Below are 18,686 nucleotides of genomic sequence, written 5' to 3'. Positions count from 1 at the left end.
CCCTGTTCTTTAGAGCCAGCGGGGTGGGACGTATCCTGTGACTCTCTTGGAGTTTCGCTTATGCTACCCCCTGTAAGCTTATCCTCGCGCGGGGTGCTCGCTACATCCTGGAGTGTCTTTGGTTCACAGTTGCAAGCAGTGGCTAATAGGGGATATTTGAAATGCTAAGTGTTCTGGCAACACTGGTAGCGACCGCCATGTTGTAAGGGGCGCGATCGGATTTTTGCCGTTGGATGCTGTGCGTGGAAGGTTCAGCAAGTGCCGCCTTGGGAGATCTTTTAGCTTTCTATCATGCAGCATACGCCATCAGCGTCTGTCCAGAAATGGTCGCCAGACCTCAGTGTGCTTCCGAAGCTAACCGATGCATCCCTGGCAGCATTTTGCACGCACAGTGATGCGTCCGGCAAGCAGCAGCGGAAGGCATACAATTTCGCCGTTGAGGCGTACGCCGAGCCTTCTTCTGTGTCAACGTGCACGCCAGAGCGGAGGTAAGCACTTGAAAATCATTACCTTCACTAATAGATTGTTTGCCACCCAGAGCAAATGCGTAGTGCTTGCTGCTTGTCTTCAGTTTCAGAGTTGTGCTGCTGTTTAGCTCCCCGCTGACAGCGGTATGGAAGTCAACTTTAGAACTTAATAGGCACGCAAGGCTTTGCTCTCACGAACAGTGCTTGATCCTCGATTGTACAACTGGACCTTTGCTATAGTGTCCTTTGCGAAAAGTTGCAGGACGAGCTTTCCGAGCCGTCCCATCGTTCTCTCATAGTTTCTGTAAAGCAAAAACATCCCATAGAGCAAGGCTGTGTGAAACTTGAAGACCTGGTTAGCTTCAGATACCTCTGAACTGTTCCGTAATAAAGATTGAAACTTCGGGGATGATACTTGGCTTTTCAGGGGGCGCCAACTCATTATCTTGGATGACCTGGGTACGCTGATACGACGTACACGCTCTCACATTTTCCGAATGATGCCGCGTCCTTCGTTTTCTGCTTACTCGCCTGCCGCGGACTGGTGGAGTGCCGGCCGATAACTAGACAGCAAACACTATGCTTTTAATATCTCGTGCCCCACAACCTGTATTGCGTTGCTGACTGCATCACATACTCGGCGCGTTCGTTAAATCCACCCGTGAAGGTAAAACAACAGTCCTCTGTTTTTTTTAATTCCATTCTACAAGTTTTTTTTTTTTTACCTAGTTGCAAAGATGGCATGTAATGTTTGAGAGAACCCTTGCTCTCTTTTGGTGGTTGGTTGATGTCCAGCTGAGCACTTGTGATAATATTCCAAGAGAACTGTACTGCATTTGATAACAGCACAATGGTTTATGTAATGCTTGATCTGTAAATTGCTTGCGTCGTCCACTTTCTACTGCAGCCCCGATGTTGTTCGTGCCCGTGGCATTGCTACAGAAGCCATAAGAAGACTGGAGCACCCTACCCTGTGACAATCACACTAAAGAGAGATACAGATGAAATAACTGTCAGCATTTGTGAGTGTCCGGCTGGAAACGGAGTCTGCAGCCATGTGTTAGCTCTTCTGCAGCTCCTCACCTTCCTTCAAAAAGGCGGCTACAAAGAGGCGCCTCCTGCGCTATCCTGCACTGAGCTACCCCAGCAGTGGAGACGCCCTCGGCAAACAGGACTCAAACCAGCCAGTGTACAGACCATTGACTGGCGACGGGTGCATGATGGTGGATGCAGTGTGCCCAAGCGACTGAAAGTTTCGACGTCTGAATGCCAAAGTGAGGACAGTTGCCAAGTTGTCAACTCAGTGAAAGAGCTTGGACAAACCGAGCCCTGGGAAAAACCTCATTTGCTTCCGTTCTGAGCAATATGCGACCTTTAGTGCCGACAAAATCTGGCTTTGCACCACCCGGCTGGCCTGCGACATACCACCAGTCTCTCCAGCCTTCTGGGTATGCAACTTTGCTGGGCAACCTGCTGCCTGGAACAGATCAGACATGCACTTTTCCGACCATTGAGCTTTTTGTCGATGTTGAAGAGAATGTCTTTGAAGAACGATGCTCAAGTGCAGAAAGAATGTAAGTATCTCAGTACCATACCTAAGAAGTTCTGCTATTTTGCGAAATGAAGGGGTGTTGTCTCGAGCATTTTGACTGCATCGTGACTTAAGTCATTGAAGAAGACATTGCCTTTTTTTTAAGACAATGTGTCGCCAGATATGTGAAAAAAAAGCAGGATTGTATGTCGGAATACGAGACTGTAGATGATATCAAGAAGAAAACAATGGCACTGCTGAAGGATGTGACACATAAATGCCTAAAACACCGTTTCCAGCTGTGATAGGTTTGTATGCAGTGGTACATAGTGTAGGATTGCATGTTGAAGGTGTCAGTAGTTATGAGGCTGGCGCACAGAACGAATTGTGATACCAGTCCAACATTTATTTGCTACATCTTGAATTACTGCTACAAAATGTTAAGGAGCTCTGCACGCTACAAGGTGCAGAGCAGTTGTGCAGAATAGTTGTTTCATGTGAGCGCACGCTACACAACATCCCAGTTGTGGCAGCCACTTGTCTATGGATGCAAAAAGTAAGGCGCCTGTGTACTGTGTGCTGTCGATGCACATTAAAGAACCCATGTTGGTCGAAATATCTGGAGCTCCTCACTGTGCGTACCTCATTCTAGAGTAGTTTTAGGACGTTAATACTCTATAAACCATCTAAGATGCTGCATAAATCACTAGTGCCTAACAAGGTCTTTGTATCCATGATCCTATAGCTTAAACAGCATTATTTTCTTAGCCCTTATCTCCTTACTTTTAATGCTACAGCTTTCCATACATTAATTATGGTAGCTGACGGGAACTAGGTGCTTGCTAAGCAAAGGGTTACTCTAACGTTTACAGCTGTAGCCAATATGTGTACCTGTATAATCTTTGTCTTGGTTTATATACCATGCCATTGGCTGTACAGCTATCATCTCAAATAACGGGCATTCGAACAAGTGACCCATTTGCTTATGGAATTCTTTTTCTTCACATATACTAATCAATGAGCATAGCTCTCCTTGTCCGAATTGTTGTAACCTGGAAGTATCTGGCTGTCTATGATAACAACATGCCGTGATTGAATCCAATCAGCGCTTTAGTTTCGTGCCTTATAGTGCAGCTTTAAATCTTACTTATTTGCAGGAAATATCCATATCGGCTGAAGACGCCCGTGAGCTAGAGAAGAATACGCGGCAACAAGCACAGAGCCAATCTTGGATTGACGCTCGCCGACACAGGCTGACTGCTTCAGCCTTTGGCAAGGCGATGATGAGGAAGGAGTGGACGCAGAAAGCCCTGCGCAACTTGCTCGACCCCAAAGACCTTTCCAGAGTGCGAGCCATTCAATATGGCAAAAAAAAAATGAGGCCATTGCTGTCGAGCGCTATGTGGAAGTGCTAAGAAAACTGGGGCATGATGTGACAGTAGAACACTGCGGCATTGTTGTTCCTCCTTCATGTCCGTGGTTGGGGGCATCACCCGACAGGTTGGTGTTTGACCCAGAAGAGGGAACTTTTGGAGTCCTTGAAGTTAAATGTCCATACTCGTTGAAGGATTCAGATGTGGAATCAATGAAGGCTTCTGACTTTTATGTTTAGTTTCTTGACAATGGTGAGCCTAGATTATCACGTGGTCATGAGTATTACTGCCAGTTAACCGGACAGATGGCTTTGACCTCCTGTGAGTGGGGACACTTTGTCGTTTTTTCTCAGGACTGGATAATCATTGAGAGGGTGCGCTTTGATTATGCCCAGTGGAAAGCAATGAAACCTCGCCTAGATTATTTTTTTTTCAATGATATGCTGCAGTACTTCTGCCGTGAAGTATAGATCTCATATAGAAATCATGTACGTCACTCTTACTATGTTGTTTTGTGCACATTTTCTATTGTTCACCATCGAATCATTCAGTATGCATTGTTCATTGTTGCATTCCTTGTCACTGCAGTTTTTTTGCCCTTGGCTTTTTATCTTAGTGCTATCTACTTTGTACTGTTTTGCACTGTTTCTTCTACTTGAGTTAACATTTCTTTGTTTTATTTAACTGCAGTATATAATTTTAATCTTTGGCCTTCTAGTCTTTACCATTCCTGTATGAACCTGAATATATACATTTTTATACTGTTACCGACAGTCGACTGTCCCTTCAATAAATGTCACAGCCTAAACAGGTCACAACTATTGTTTTGTTTCGCCCTACATGAAGGAGTACAGTGTTAGTCTTGCTGGGCTTCTTTAATTTGGGTAGCTACATCGCTAAGCAGTATGCTTCACAGTGTTTGCAAGGAGCATCAGTCTGTCATATTTACGGCCTTTGGGAAAAACTGGTGGACTTATGCTCTTGAGGCATGCAATGTGGCTTCTTTGCATCTCCAAAGTTCCAGATATCACATAGATGTAGGGAACTCTCGTCCTTAAATTTCAGGGCTTCCTCCAGTATTACAAGAGCCCCACTACATGTCTTATAAACAAATCTTGTGAGATGTATATTTTTGACAATGTTCATTCAAATGTGAGCTGCAATGCCCATGGCTTTGAGCTTGGACCCACTTCACCTGGCACCTGGACATAAGAGCAGGATCTGTACATTACTGGTTCAAAATGCTGACAGTGCAGTTAGCCAAAATGATAGTTACACGACATAGCAGTGCGACATGAATTGTGACACCTGTCACAAAATAAGATGGTGCTAGGTGACGTGGCCCGAGCCAAAATCCATGCACTCTATCATCTACGTGAAACAACTGCTGTATGGTGCAAACCGTCAAATGTTTAAAAGATTTACAGTGGCCATGTCATAAAGTGCTTGTTTTTGATATTTTTTACTGTTTCTGGTCCATGCTACTGTTCCTCACTTAGAATGAGCTTTCCCAGCATGTAATGCTTCTGTTACAGAACTATTTTTTGTGTGTCCTGCCTTGTAATTACACGCTTAAGTGGTGATTGTGTTGCATAGATAGCTTCTTGCACTATTCAGTGCTTACGTCATGGAACTTGTTTATGTTGAGAAGTGTATGGTACATAAAATAGCATATTAAAGCACACTGCAAGGGGAGATTCCACTTGTTAACTCTTCATTTATTGCACTGTGTACTACTATTTTGTATGTGCTTGACAAGAGCATGCACTCATACTCTGCTTAGCATGCTGCTCTAGTAGACTCTTGCTTAGAGATGGGGTCTGACTGAAAATTAGTTAGTATGGCAACCACAGTCCACATCTGATTAATTAATGGTGCCAGTGTGAGAGGAACAGGGCGGTCAAAAATGTGTAAGGACTTAATTCGCTGTATTCTTCTCTCAACATGAATCCTGAGAGATGCAATTTCTTGTGTTGCTTTCACTTCTTCTGCAGAAAACTTCCTGTTACACAAAAATGGAGGAATGTTCAGGCCCACACCTTTTTTTTCTAGAAGATCTCCAATCTTGAAACCTTTATCAGCCATAACAGCTTCTCCTGCGTCAAATTGAAGGTTTAGAAAGCCACTCTGAATGACTAGTTCTCTGTCAGAAATTGAGCCTGTAAACAGCTCCGAAACAAAGGACAAAAGGCCATTTGGCATTATGCCGACAAGTCCTTTGAACGTGTTTGCAGACTTGTACGAAGAATATGTGCTTGACTGCGGTGCTAGCGAGCTGGGCACTGCACACTTGACTTCAGTCGCATCCAGAATTACTCTTGTTGCTGGATACTTTTCGACGAACACAGCAGGAATAGTTGCATCCACAGTTTCTCGTGGTGCCCACAGAGGTAAGTTCTTCAGCTTGGTATAGAGCAGACTGATCCATGTTGTGCATATCCTGGATACGGTTGCTTGCGAGATGGTGAACCTGTGAGCCAAGTCCTGCTCAAAGAGGCCAAGTCTTAGTCTGACCAGAACCAGAAAGAGCTCGTCGTCCTTGGCCAACTTTCTTTTTCTTCCTTGACTATACAGGTCCTTTGGTTTTCTGCACTGCAAGTTAGTATTGTCGTCGGGGTGGATGTATTTTAGCAATGCGACAAAGTGTTCGTAATCGGGGAGCCCTGTATAAAACATAAAATCCTCATTCGATTCTTTAATACGGTCCAAGCAGAAGGCAGCAGTTCTGGACTTTTCTACTTCAAGCTGACGTCGCAAAACATTGTTGTCGCCTTCTAACTTATAAACTGCCGTTTTAGCTTGTGCCAGTTCATTCCTTAAAGTACTACACTGTAGCTTCAGTCGATGAATTTCCTCGGCCTGTGTCGACATCAAAGCTTGCCCTTCAGCAAGGCAACTTTGCTGTGTTTGGGATGGCAGCTGCTCGTCTGCAATGCAGACTTCACTTTCCATTTCTTCCTGCGGTGTTGGACTCTGTTGCTCTTGCGGCTTTGTCTTTCTTGACGGCAAAGGTGTGCGTGCTTTTGGAGCTTTTCTTTCTTTTTTTTGCGCGCGCGAACACGAACACGCTGGGAACCACTTCATCTCTGAGCATTCTTTTGCCACTTGCCACTCCTGGTATAAAGTCATCTCTTTTGAAGTGCTTTGAGCATGCCTGTGTATGCATGGTAACCTGAAATAAAGGGCCTTCATCCCGTTTTATGACAATAATCCATCTTCTGCGGAGAGCAGGATCTCGCGGAAATTCGTGGTAGGAAACCTGGACAATAAGTACAAGAGGGTTTAGCAGCGATGAAAAGGCACACAGCGACAGGATTCTAATATTGCGCTGCTCTGACGGCCAAAAGAATGCCCTGAAACTGGAGCGCAAACTTAGTACGGACGAAGAAAGCTAAAATGCAACTGAACGAGCACAAGCTGCGGTAGAAATCGCCAGCGTTTTCGCTTGCACGGCGTTTTTCTCGCGGGAGAACAGCATCACTATAAACGCGATATACACGAACTCAGTTCACTTAAAAAAAAATGCTGCTGACTTCTCTCTCCCTGTCACAAGTTTAACTCGTAGAAATATTTTTTAGAAACAAGGCGAAGCGTTACGCAGGCACACACCCGCGTGCCCGCGTGCACACACTTGATGGTGCCATTCAAGTGTGTGCACGCGGGCATGCAATATCGCGCATAAGCAGCAGCTTGTATCGAAGAAAAACGAGTAAACGTAAACTACGAATGCACAGCGTATATTTGACACGGTGACGCACGACGGCAACAAAAGAAATCGAGGTTGACACGACGCCGAACAACTGGCAAAGCATTGAACGGACGGATGGCGGCGTTTCTTTTTTTGAATGTGGCGCGTGAACTCACCGGTAAGAAAAAAAAGAATTCCTACCTTGTTCCCCGACTCATCCTTGTAGCCTCGCTGCGTACACAAGGGGACACAGCAGTGGGAGGGCATCGTTCGCGGGAGGCAGGGTGACTGCGACCCATGGAGGAAGCTGCGACCGTTCCTGCCGTTCCACTGAAGCATGGATGGATGGATAGATGGAATCTAAGAGCGTCCTCTTTGAAATAGGGTGGTAGCAGTTGCTATCATGGTCATTTTTTCCCCCTATATCATTTGCAGCGGTCAACGTAAGATCGCGGATCTCGCCGATCACGTCGCTCGCGCCCGCTGTCACTGAATCAACTGTGGCGCCCTGTTCTTGGTAAGCGCTCGCGCCCGGTGTCGTTGTTTCACCCGCATTTGCTGCCTTTGACGAGGCAGTATCAGTTTGTAAATACGCCGCAACTTTACGTTCTTGGATTACCTCGTCTACAGCGAGTTTCAGTTCGGTCTTTTGCTGCGCCGCGCAACTTCCCGTGCACCTGGCTGAACGTTGACGCCTTCGGTAATCTGAGCGCACGTGGGTACTTCTATCGCTACGGCTTCCGCAGTTGTTTTGGCGTTGTTTACTTCCTTAGCCGGCGACGCGCCGTTCATGCCGACTGAATTTCTCTCCTCGGCGAAGGTCGTCTCCGCCGGATCTATGCTCGCGGTAGTGTCTGACGCTGAAGCAGCAGCGTTACCTGACACATTCCCTTCAAGTACTATTCGGGGCCGCTCTTTCGAAACGCTCTTTTTAGTTTCTTCTGCTTTACTTGCTTCAATTTGGCGTCCGAGGGGCATTTATCTTATTTGTAATAACTGGATCGCTTTTTGAGTTTCCAGTTCGTACTTTCTCAATTCCGTCTCCATCTTTTCGATTTCTAACTTAGCTGCTATCTCAATTTTTCTGATTTCCAATTCAGTCTCTATTTTCGCCTCTGTCTCTCGACGTTTAACTACGTCCTTACTTTTCGTCTTTGCTACGCAATCCTTCCGTCTCCGTGAGGCTATGGGGACTCTTATGGACACTCTGGGCCTTCCGGAAAACACTGACTTTCTGGTGTTCATGTTTACTAACCGAAGTAACTACACGTCGACACCGCGCGCCTCCCGCTCCTAATGCCCGAGCCACGCACACCAACGGGCGCAAGAAATCCCGCTCACCTGGGCAACGGTTGCGCCTTCCTCGCCGCGTCGCTCCTCGCTGTGGGGCACTTCCGATCGTCGCTGCCTCTGACCGTCACCGCTGGGGGTCCCTAGGTCCTTGCACGCGTCGATGAGGCTCCAACCCCGAACGACCGGGAGATCTCAGCACCTCAGCAACGGTTGCTCCCTCCTTGCCGCGCCGCTCCTATCTGGTGGGCACTCCTATTCGCCGCTGCCTCTGACCGTCTCCTCTTGGGGTCCCTAGGTCCTTGCACGCGGCGAAGCTCTTCCACCTTGAACGCCGGCAGACTTCGGTGAGCGCCGATAACGTTGCGACGGCTCGAGTAACGGTCTGGGCTTGCGGAGTGCCGCAGTTGCTGAATCATACTGTCGGCTGCGCCAGTAAAACGTCAGAAGTTCTTCTTGTCTCTTCAAATCTTCCGCACCTCTCCAAGGTGCTCCTCGATTCGGCAGGCGACGTGCACTTCACACACACACTGAGACGAAAGCCGACGAACTTGCCGTAACAAAACGAACATTAACTTTATATAACAAGAACACAAAGCACAGGATACAGAAAAATTATTTACACGAGACAGAGAGGCGACACACTTTACAAAAGAGACTGAGCGAATAACTAACGGCAAAACGAACGCATTGCTCTTTTTACGACTTCTCAGTCGGGGCCTGCCTGCTACGCTGTCTTCTCCGAGCGAGAATCGAATCAGAACCAGAACCGTCAGTAACTGCGCGGTGCGCTCTTAAATAGCCAGCGCCGAACCTTCTAGGCGCGGAGGAGGAACGGAAAACAGCTTAGCGCTGCCAAAGCTATGCCTTCCTCCCTTGGCCTTCTGGAGAGGCCTCGAATTTTCTCGAACATGGTCAGCACGCGCGGCCCTCCCGCGCGAAGCGAGGAGGACCGCATGGCGACGAGGGCGAGAAGGCGCAGCGCGGTGGCCGAGATGACGTAATCGGTCGCGTCGCTTTCTCGTAGCTTGGAGAACATTCCATCGCCGTTTTCTGCGGCGCGCGTGCCGAAACATTAAAGAAAGGGCCACCGCGGCCTTACAGCCGTCTTGTACGCTTTTATAAGTGACGCGCCTCTAGCCGCTCGCTTTCGGCTCCAGTGAGATATGGTATAGGGAGCAGAGTAGATGATGCAGGAGCAGATGAAAGCTTAAAAGAGGTGCAGGAGGTCGTGGGTTGGACTCTCGCCTGCCATGATGCTTGTTGGAAACTCGATCTGTACCATCGACTGGCCAATGCGTTGGAGCATGGTGTTGCTGCCGTTGGCCTGTATAGTGTAAGCCCAAGATCCTGATGTGATCTGTATGTGCGAGGAATCGGGTTTCCTTGCACCTGGAGGCTGATGTCCAGAAGTATCTTTGGCGTCGTCCCTGGGACGGGATGATGATACACTCTGACTTCGTCGCCGAGCAGATGAGGCCAACTGTACTGAGATAATCACTGATCCGTTCGATGGCGGTCTGTACAGTCTCTTCAATCTGGCCATTACTGCCGCGCATGATCCAGAATGTGAGGTCGTTATGGCATAAATGCTGTGATCCAGGTGGGAGATGTCGGCCAGTAGTTTGGACAGGCCTATCAGTGCAACGTTAAAAAGCATCGGCGAAAACGGAGCCTTGCGGCGGGCCACAGTTTGCCGGAGAGATGATGGAAGGATCTCCTGTGCCGGCTTTAAGTTGCACTGTGCGGTCGGTGAGGAAGTCTTGGATGTACGCGTACGTGCGATGTCCGACACCGAGAGCTTGAAGTTGTTGAAGAATCGCTTCATGGAGGACGTTGTCGAATGCCTTGCAACATCGAGGCCGACGATGATTTTGTGTCTAGTGTGGGTCTCATGACTACCTGATGATGTACGTAGAAGCATGATATCCGGGGCCGCTACATATGAGGGCGGAAGCCGAAGATTGCGTCTGGTAGAAGATGGTGTTCTTCGAGGTATTGTAAGAGTCTGGTCTGGATAACATGTTCCATCAGCTTCCCAACGCAGGACGTAAGAGATATGGGACGGAGGTTGGCCAAGGTTGGTGGTTTGCCCGGCTATGGGGATGAGGACTAGATTAGCGCATTTTCACTCCTTAGGGATGGTACCACTAGCCCAATTACATTTTTGAAGATAGTCGGTACCCAGACGGCCATAGATGCCCGTTTTCGGCCGTTCGGACGTGCGACGGAAATCCGGTTATGTTCGATTACAATCGTTCGTGGATCCGGATCACGTCCCACGGACGTCCGACGGAGAGCCGGAGGCGGACATTCGGACGTTTCCCGGAACTTGCTTGCAGGGACCGCTATTAGTGTAAAAACTTGCCAATAACATTCGTGTAAAGCTCAGCAAGCATGTGCCATGGAAATTTCAATCACATACTAGTGCTCCATGCCTTAGTCGTGAGAGTAAAGCAGACAACAGAATATGCAACAGGCTTAAGTTTCCTGTTGTCTGCTTTACTTTTACACAACAAAGCACAGAACAGCGGTGTGCAATTAAAACTTCCACCAAAGAGGCACATATGCTAGCTGAGCTTTACACAAATGCACCATTCCTGAAAACATGCGAAGTGCATAGGTATACCAGCATGTGAGGTTGCAAAAACAGCATTTTCGTTTTTTTTAGGCTTTATTGAAAAAACTGCATGCATAAATAGTCTACACTAAAAAATATTCACATCAAAACTGCATGCAAATATAGACGGAATGGCATGGTAAAATGCAGGCCAACTGGAGTATTAAGAATCTATTTGAATAATTTTTTAAATTATTCTTGGCCGTGACAGCTTTTCCTTGGAGAGGTGGAGGAGGAAAAGGTATTTATTAAAACCTGATATTTTAGAATTAGCGAGATGATCGAGTTCTGTGTGGGCGGCCTCCGCAGGCCGGGATTCCAGGAGTAGTTACTATCCTAACCATTCGTTCTATCAGCTGTTACTGGTCTTGCAGGCCTAAGCTGGAAAGAGCAGGTTGGGCTCCTCCTGGAATAGAAGGGAAAATTAAATTCAAGTTATCTGTGCTGAACTTTGATTACACATCTCCAAGGGCAACTGCCAGTTTCCCTCAATTGATTTTTCCAGGTGGCACTGTACACATGCATCTTCATTCAGAACGGTCACATACTATATAAAAAAGTCGTATAATTGCCGCAAACCCCATGCAGAATACCAATAGATACAAACGTAGTTTCACCAGAACCTGGCATTCAGTATTTTAATGTTTTTATGCCGTCTTTTTGAACGTGCCACTCTGACCAAACATAGCAAGTTATAAATGTTTGCTGCTATGCGCCCTCCGCAATGCCCAAGACATGAAGTGCACATGCAGACGAACTAAGCATAAAGGATGCTGCATATCAACATAAAGCACAGCCAGAGCATTTCAGTATTACACAGGTATGCATTGGTTGCAGAAACCTGCATTTTAAGTGGTTTAACAGGTAAATTTCTAAAGTCATTGTTCCTGCTCTGAAAAGAAGTGATCAATAATAACATCATTTAAAATTGTTACCTTTTTATTCTGTAAACTGCACAATGTTTCGCTGGTTTTCATGTACCCTTCCTAAAGACATTCCCTGGGTGTGTCAGGGGTATGTCGACATCAACATCGAGGCTACAAGCGTCTAGCAAGCGTCTCCTTAGACCAGTTGTGACGAAGTAACTTATGTTAGTGTAACTGATAACATGCAAGCTGCAGCAGCAGAATAAAGATAGACATTTAACATGTGGCTAAAGCCCAATGTGGAAGCATAGCCCGCCGCAGTGATTGCGCAGTTTTCGTGCTTCTACAAGAGTTAAAAGTAACGTTATTTGTTTACCCACAGCGCTATATGTAACATTACAATAGCAAGACTTACAGTTACACAAAACACAAAAAGAAAGCAACAACCACAAGCTCCTGATGTATTACTGGCAGTATACAGCATGGATGTTAAAAAGTTACTGAAATATGGTTGCATAAATTTGGCAACCAGCTGTGCATGTATGTCATAGATTTCTCAGCTATGCACCACAAATTACAAAAAAAATTATGGTATTTATAGATGCTGCCAGCTGTTCACAAGAAACACTGTACCTGATTTAAGGGGGAAGGTAGTGGCGGCCAAATAAACTGCCCCTGTCCAAGGACGACCCATAATTTGCCCCCTATGAAATATCGGTGACAAAAGTGTGTGGACCACACAAACTGCAAAAAGCACGTAACTTTCGCATCGACCAGGAATCTCGGACCATATTTGTCGATGTGAAAGTTGCATTACTTCTTTCATGTGTGCAAGAGAAATAAGGTCACAATTCGTTTACATTGCGATTCTAGTACAAATTCTCCAGATATACAGTCCAGAGACTTTCACCTTCGTAGTAAAAGCCACCACTTGGGTAAGATATTAGTAACAAGAAGTGTATAAAAGACATGAGTGCTGTTGGACAGCCATAGCTATCAAAATGTATTGACATTGGAGTACTGCCTTAAGGCAGGGCTAGGGCATTACAAAAGCAATAGTTAGTGTCCGCTGGTCCTCATTTGAACGAACAAAAAGAGGGGGGGGATGTAGGGTATAATCGGCATCTAGCCGAATGTTATCACTCTGCTGGCCACTATGGTATAAAAACATGGCAGCTTAACAAACAGGCTCGCTTCATCAGTGTCTCGCCAAATATAATCAATCGTACCCCATCACAGTCACCGGGAACACTAAGATGGTGTCAGAAGTGCTCTTTTATCTCATGTGAGTACCACTACATCAATAGTCAGTCCGTCCAATCACCCATCAGCAACAAGCGGCTATCGGCAATCGTAGCCATGGCACATGTGCTCCATGCCTTCCCAAGTTTTTACCTGCGCGCTACCGACGACAACAATATTGGTCACGAATGGACGAAGTGGATAGAAAGGTTCGAAAACTTTCTTTTAGCTTGCGCTATCTCGGCAGATGCACGCAAAAAAAGCGCTCCTCCTGCACTACGTCGGTGAAGAAGTCTACGACGTATATCGCTCGCTCCCCGAGAGTGCTGCGCAAGGTGCGACGGCTACAAGCACGACCCAAACCACGCAGAGTACATCGACGCCAGAATACGATGCGGCTCGGGTAATAGATGACTTCTCGCTATACCCAGTAGTACAAGTCACACATTCCACGAGTACGAACAATGTGCTCCCCTTGCTGCGACGAGTGTTTTGCCAGTTCGGAATCCCTGCACAGGTAAAAACTGACAATGGACCACCATTTCAAGGCTGAGAGTTTGCTGCACTCTCGAAAGAGTGAGGATTTCTACACCATCGGATCACACCTTTGTGGCCTCAAGCTAATGGTGAAGCTGAACGGTTCATGAGAACATTGAAAAAGCATGTTCACACAAGTCAGCTTGAGAACACGGATTGGAAAGTAGAGCTTGACACTTTCCTGATGTCATACAGATCATCCAAACAACTTACAACAGGAATATCACCATATGAACTGCTGTTTAGCAGACCAATAAGGAATCTTCTGCCGTGCTACTCTGAAGCTCTTCGCACTATGAAGACTTAACAAGGTTGAAACAACCGCGCTCGAGAAAAAAGCATACAACAAACATCATGCTGACGTACGAAGACATACTCAACCACATCGCTTCTCTATCGGTCAACGAGTCCTGTGCAAGCAAGAGAGACGTGACAAGTTCACTCCATACTATGATCCAGACCCTTATATCATTGTAAGCATTCATGGATCACAGATCAAGGCATCGAGAGGAAAAAGAGTAGTAACGCGAAACTCAAGTTTTTTCAAGGATGTCTCTGGCCTCAAACAAGCATCACCCACAACACCACTCGACCGCGATGACATCATATATCCACCACCTGCAGTGAACCAGCCTGCACCTCCTATATTGCACCCGCCTACACCACCTGCATTGCACCAGAGTTCTCCAACACAGCGCTATCCACAGAGAAACAGAAAACCTCCACATCATCTGTCTGAATTTGAGACCTGACTTTGTGGCAGTTTGCCTGTGAGAGACCTTTCTACAGTGGTCTGTGACCGTGTTTGCACATCCATTCTACTTTCCCCAAGGAGGGTAGTTGCTTCTAGGCGAATGTTACCACTGTGTTGGCCACTATGGAATAAAAACATGGCGGCTTAACTAACAGGCTCGCTTCATCAGTGTCTCGCCCAATCTAATCTATCGGACCCTATCACAGTCTCCGGGAACACTAAGGGGGGGGGGGAATGGAAACTATCTCAACTACATGTTTTTGTGATATCAAGCAGCAGTTAGCATTAAAGATATCCCACAGTGTTGTGGAATATTTGGGAGCCCTTTGTTGCTTTCTTGCAGGATTAGACAAAAGAGCTCACCATCTTCTGAAAGGCATGTTATAAGGAAATGAAAATAGTGAATTTACTGCATCTGGCCACAACAACTTGCACTGTGAGAGGAAAATGAACTGTAAACGTTATACAGGAATGTACATATTTACAACAGGTGAAACCACGAGCATGATCTATGCCAAAGAGGCAAGGGATCAACATCTAGCTCAGAACAAGTTCTCCAGGCCGCGGGGACGTTTCGTTAACTTCTGGACTTGGCCCACATTTTTCATCCCCCAATAAAAACGAAATCACACATGACTGGCCTACAAACATTTTAGCATGTCTTTCCATTTTCATAAGGTTCCTCACCCTCTTCCTAAAACAAACAATGCAAAAGGGCCAACAAATTCGTTTCACGGCAAACGGAATTTAGAGAATGTACCTCGAAATGGTTAGCTCACTAGGTCACATGCCATGCCCCATGCCTTCAGTGTGCTCCCTTCTGAAAGTGCGATTAGTCACTATCGGGTTCTGGCGATGAGAGCATGTAGCATGTTATTGTCTGCTAAATATCTCCTACAGTTGCTGCTCCTGCATGACCTGTACCTACCAGGCGGGAGTTCGGTAATCATTATTCATTGTCATCCATTTAGCGATAACTGAGGCAGTACACTGTGCACTGTGCACTACTTTGTGCATTCTCAGCAGTCGACAACTTTCCGTTTGTTAGCTAGAATGGGAATCCCAGCCTTGGCTCTATGCCAAGTAGCATGGGGATAGCTTTGCACTGTTTCATAGAAAGTCACAAATGTTCATCGTCATAGCTTTCCACTTATTTCATAGAAATGCTCAAATCTTCATCCTCGTGCCCACATCCCCGAATGCAATAACACACGTACAAAAAAAATTGGAGGACGCTTAAGCTTCGCCTTCAAGAGTGGAATGCGATAGCGTTATTGCACCTTGTTCGCACCGCCAACTGATTCGCTCGGTATGCTCTTGAATCACACAAAGACATAGTTTTGATACTCAACACTTCTAAGTACACTGTACAACTTTTTTCTAAATATTTGTTCAAACAAGTGCTTCTCACAATCTACATTATCGCACTGTGTTGTGCACACTACAACGTTTCTTGCTCCCGTGTTCCTTTAGCGTTCACACGCACTGAGTATGTCGGTCAGTCACGCATCGCAGGGGACGCTTTCCCAGCAGAAGCGCTACGGCCCAGCGATCACGTCAGAGGCGTCCGGCATCAGACGCTGCACCTAGCAATCGCGCTGTGAGCGGAAAGAGCAGCCGCGTCGCCTAAACACCACTGTTCGAGTGACGCACGCTGGATGTTGGAAGAGGAGAGAGCGAGAAAACTTATTAAACGCAAGGGTATTGGGGCATCCTCGCACCGGTACCCGCGCGGCCCGAAGGGGAGAAGCGGGTGAGCGAAGATAGTGATCTAAAGAAAGGAAAGACGCTTGATTCTACAACCCGTGAGGGTGCACGGCGAAACGTCAGGGGCGAGTGGCGCGCCACGTGTCGGGGCAGCACCGCACATTGCGAGGAGGGGTTCTTCTGTGTTTGCCGCAAGATGGCTCTGCATGTGCGCAGAGCGCAGAAGAAATGTAGCGGAAACGTACTTCGCTATTCGTGTAACTGCGACTTCTGTAAGTAACATGCTTATAATTACCGATATACACCGCAGTATAGCGTTCTACGGCACGTTTCTAAGGCAACACCACATTCACTAGAAGCGCTTTTGTACCGCTTTCAGGCATTGAACTCGTGGCTGAGTGTTTTTTCAATGGAATACTTGGCAAAGTGTGTAAGAAGAAGCTGTACAAAGATCTTCTGGATGTGGCGATACCGTTGCCGATTTACCGTGCACCACACCGTGGAGGCCCCGGACAGGATGTCTTAAAGCGTGTGAAAAAGATGCCAGTTAGGCCTTCAGTTAAAACGTTCTTCTTTAAGCTACATTCCAACACATTACCTATTAAAACCTGGTTACACGAAAGAGGCTTATTCGTTCCCTGGACAACAGTCTGTCTCCTTTGCAAAAAAACCAGAGACAATCGAGCACGTATTTCTGGATTGCTGGGACCCAGTCTTTCACTGGGATGTTCTCCAGAGAACACTAAAGAAAGACCTTCCGTTAGATCCGTATGGCATACGGTTCCTTCCAGTCGAGAGTGAGGGTATTCCTTTGGATTTAGTCATGGTCTTGGGCCTCCACAGCCTGTGGAAAACAAGGATGCAAGTGCAACATGCAGATGTCAACACGCGTTCTGTACGCGAGAACTTTATCGAGAGGGTGCTGCTCCTTAGAGAAAAGTACCGGGTGCTTTCTGATCCACCTAACTGGATCAGTGTGCTCGATGAACTGGCTGTCCTCAAGAAATTTTAAACCTTTCGTGACAGCCGAAGTCTGGTTGTTGCGTGTTTTGCCATTATTGTGGATCTTTTTTGATTTGATGTGAACTCAAAACAGGCAATAAAGAAAAACAACTCGTGGCTGAGTGGTAGCGTCTCCGTCTTACACTCCGGAGATCCTGGTTCGATTCCCACCCAGCCCATCTTGGAAGTTGCTCTTTATTTATTAAGTGCATGCCGGGATTTATCGCTCACGGCCAACGCCGCCGACGCCGACGACACCGGCTTTTCTGCGACACGAGCTCCTTAACGCTACCGCGTTAATAAGCGCACAACCCAAGGAACCCGCGCACTTCTTTCTTGTCGGATCCCGGATCCGATCGTATTTCTTTGTTTTTTTTTTGCAACGACGACTTACTTTTCACCTTCTCAGCTTGAAGCCTTTCTTTCTGTCCCGTGCCGTTCATTTATTCATTTCAATGCGCGTAGCCTTTGCAAACATTCCGATGACATTTCTAGTTTCCTATCATCGATTCATCACAATTTTTCGCTTATCTGTATCAGTGAAACATGGCTAAGCTCCCACTACCAATACTTACACTCTTTTCCGTCTTACTCAGCCGAATACTGTCATCGAGGGGATAGTAACCAAGGTGGCGCTGCTATCTTTATATCATCTAAGTTCCATTACCTCAGACGCTCGGACTTGTCAATCAACAAGACTAATTGTGAGTCTGTATGGATTGAGCTTGATAAGTCGTTTGTGTCACAAGATTCAAGAAACATTATCATCGGTTGCTTATATCGATCTCCTTCATCATCCGTTAGTGAATTCTGCTTGGCTTTTGAAGAAATTTTAAATAAGCTTTCACTGGAACAAAAAAATGTCGTTATCATGGCTGACAATAACATCAACCTTCTAGATGCTTCAACGCCTTCATATCATGAATACAACAACTGCATTAATGGCCATGGCTTCGAATGCCTATTAAAAGTACCTACAAGATGCCCTAATAACGGAAACAGTTCACTCATTGATCATGCGCTTTCTAACTTAATTACTTCCCCCGATGCTGGCGTAGTCGAAGTTGAATTAACAGATCACCACCCTATTTTTGTACGAATAAAATTTATCCCCGTTGATAATCATGTGCAGGTTACTAAGAAACGCTTGAATTCCTCACTATTTTATGAAACAATTGCTAACATAGATTGGCTATCAATTATTTTGATTGATGACCCTAAAATTGCTTACGAAGCATTCACTGCTGTACTTGCTAAAGCTCTTGATACATCATCTACAACAGTGACATATTGCAGAAAAAGGTATCACAACCCTTACAACCCATGGTTAACTACCGGTCTCCTGAAATGTCTACGGAAAAAGGATAATCTGTATAAAAAGACTAAGAAGCAGCCATTTAATATTAATTTACGGACACGATATAAAACTTATAGCAATGTACTTGGCAGGCTACTCAAAACTGCGAAGAAAAAATATTATGAATCTGAAATAAACCAAGCTTGTAGTGATTCTAAAAAACAATGGAAAGTGATCAATTCATTATTAAATAGAACTCCTACTACGGCTCCTATAAAGGACGTCCAGACAGACACACATGTTTGTCGTGAT

At 46.2% G+C, this 18,686-nt stretch overlaps 1 protein-coding gene and 1 pseudogene across 1 annotated transcript; one reads left to right on the top strand and one right to left on the bottom strand.

The window, feature by feature from the left end:
• Positions 1–2,020: 2,020 nt before the first annotated feature.
• On the top strand, positions 2,021–4,074 carry LOC146201353 (uncharacterized; annotated as a pseudogene).
• A 925-nt stretch (positions 4,075–4,999) lies between these two features.
• On the bottom strand, positions 5,000–8,508 carry LOC146201352 (THAP domain-containing protein 2-like). The gene is made up of 3 exons (XM_084595791.1): positions 8,401–8,508; positions 7,261–7,389; positions 5,000–6,630 (listed from the first exon to the last, which is right to left on the bottom strand). The coding sequence occupies exons 2-3, from the start codon at positions 7,324–7,326 to the stop codon at positions 6,313–6,315; spliced, it is 384 nt and encodes a 127-aa protein (XP_084451917.1). The 5' UTR covers positions 7,327–7,389; positions 8,401–8,508; the 3' UTR covers positions 5,000–6,312.
• Between the last annotated feature and the right edge of the window lie 10,178 nt (positions 8,509–18,686).

The sequence above is a fragment of the Amblyomma maculatum genome, chromosome 2 (genome assembly GCF_055883805.1).
Source record: "Amblyomma maculatum isolate TAMU_Amacu chromosome 2, ASM5588380v1, whole genome shotgun sequence".
Classification (NCBI taxonomy): domain Eukaryota; kingdom Metazoa; phylum Arthropoda; class Arachnida; order Ixodida; family Ixodidae; genus Amblyomma; species Amblyomma maculatum.
The sequence above is the reverse complement of the archived record's forward strand: the minus strand, read 5'-3'. Positions and strand labels throughout refer to the sequence as shown.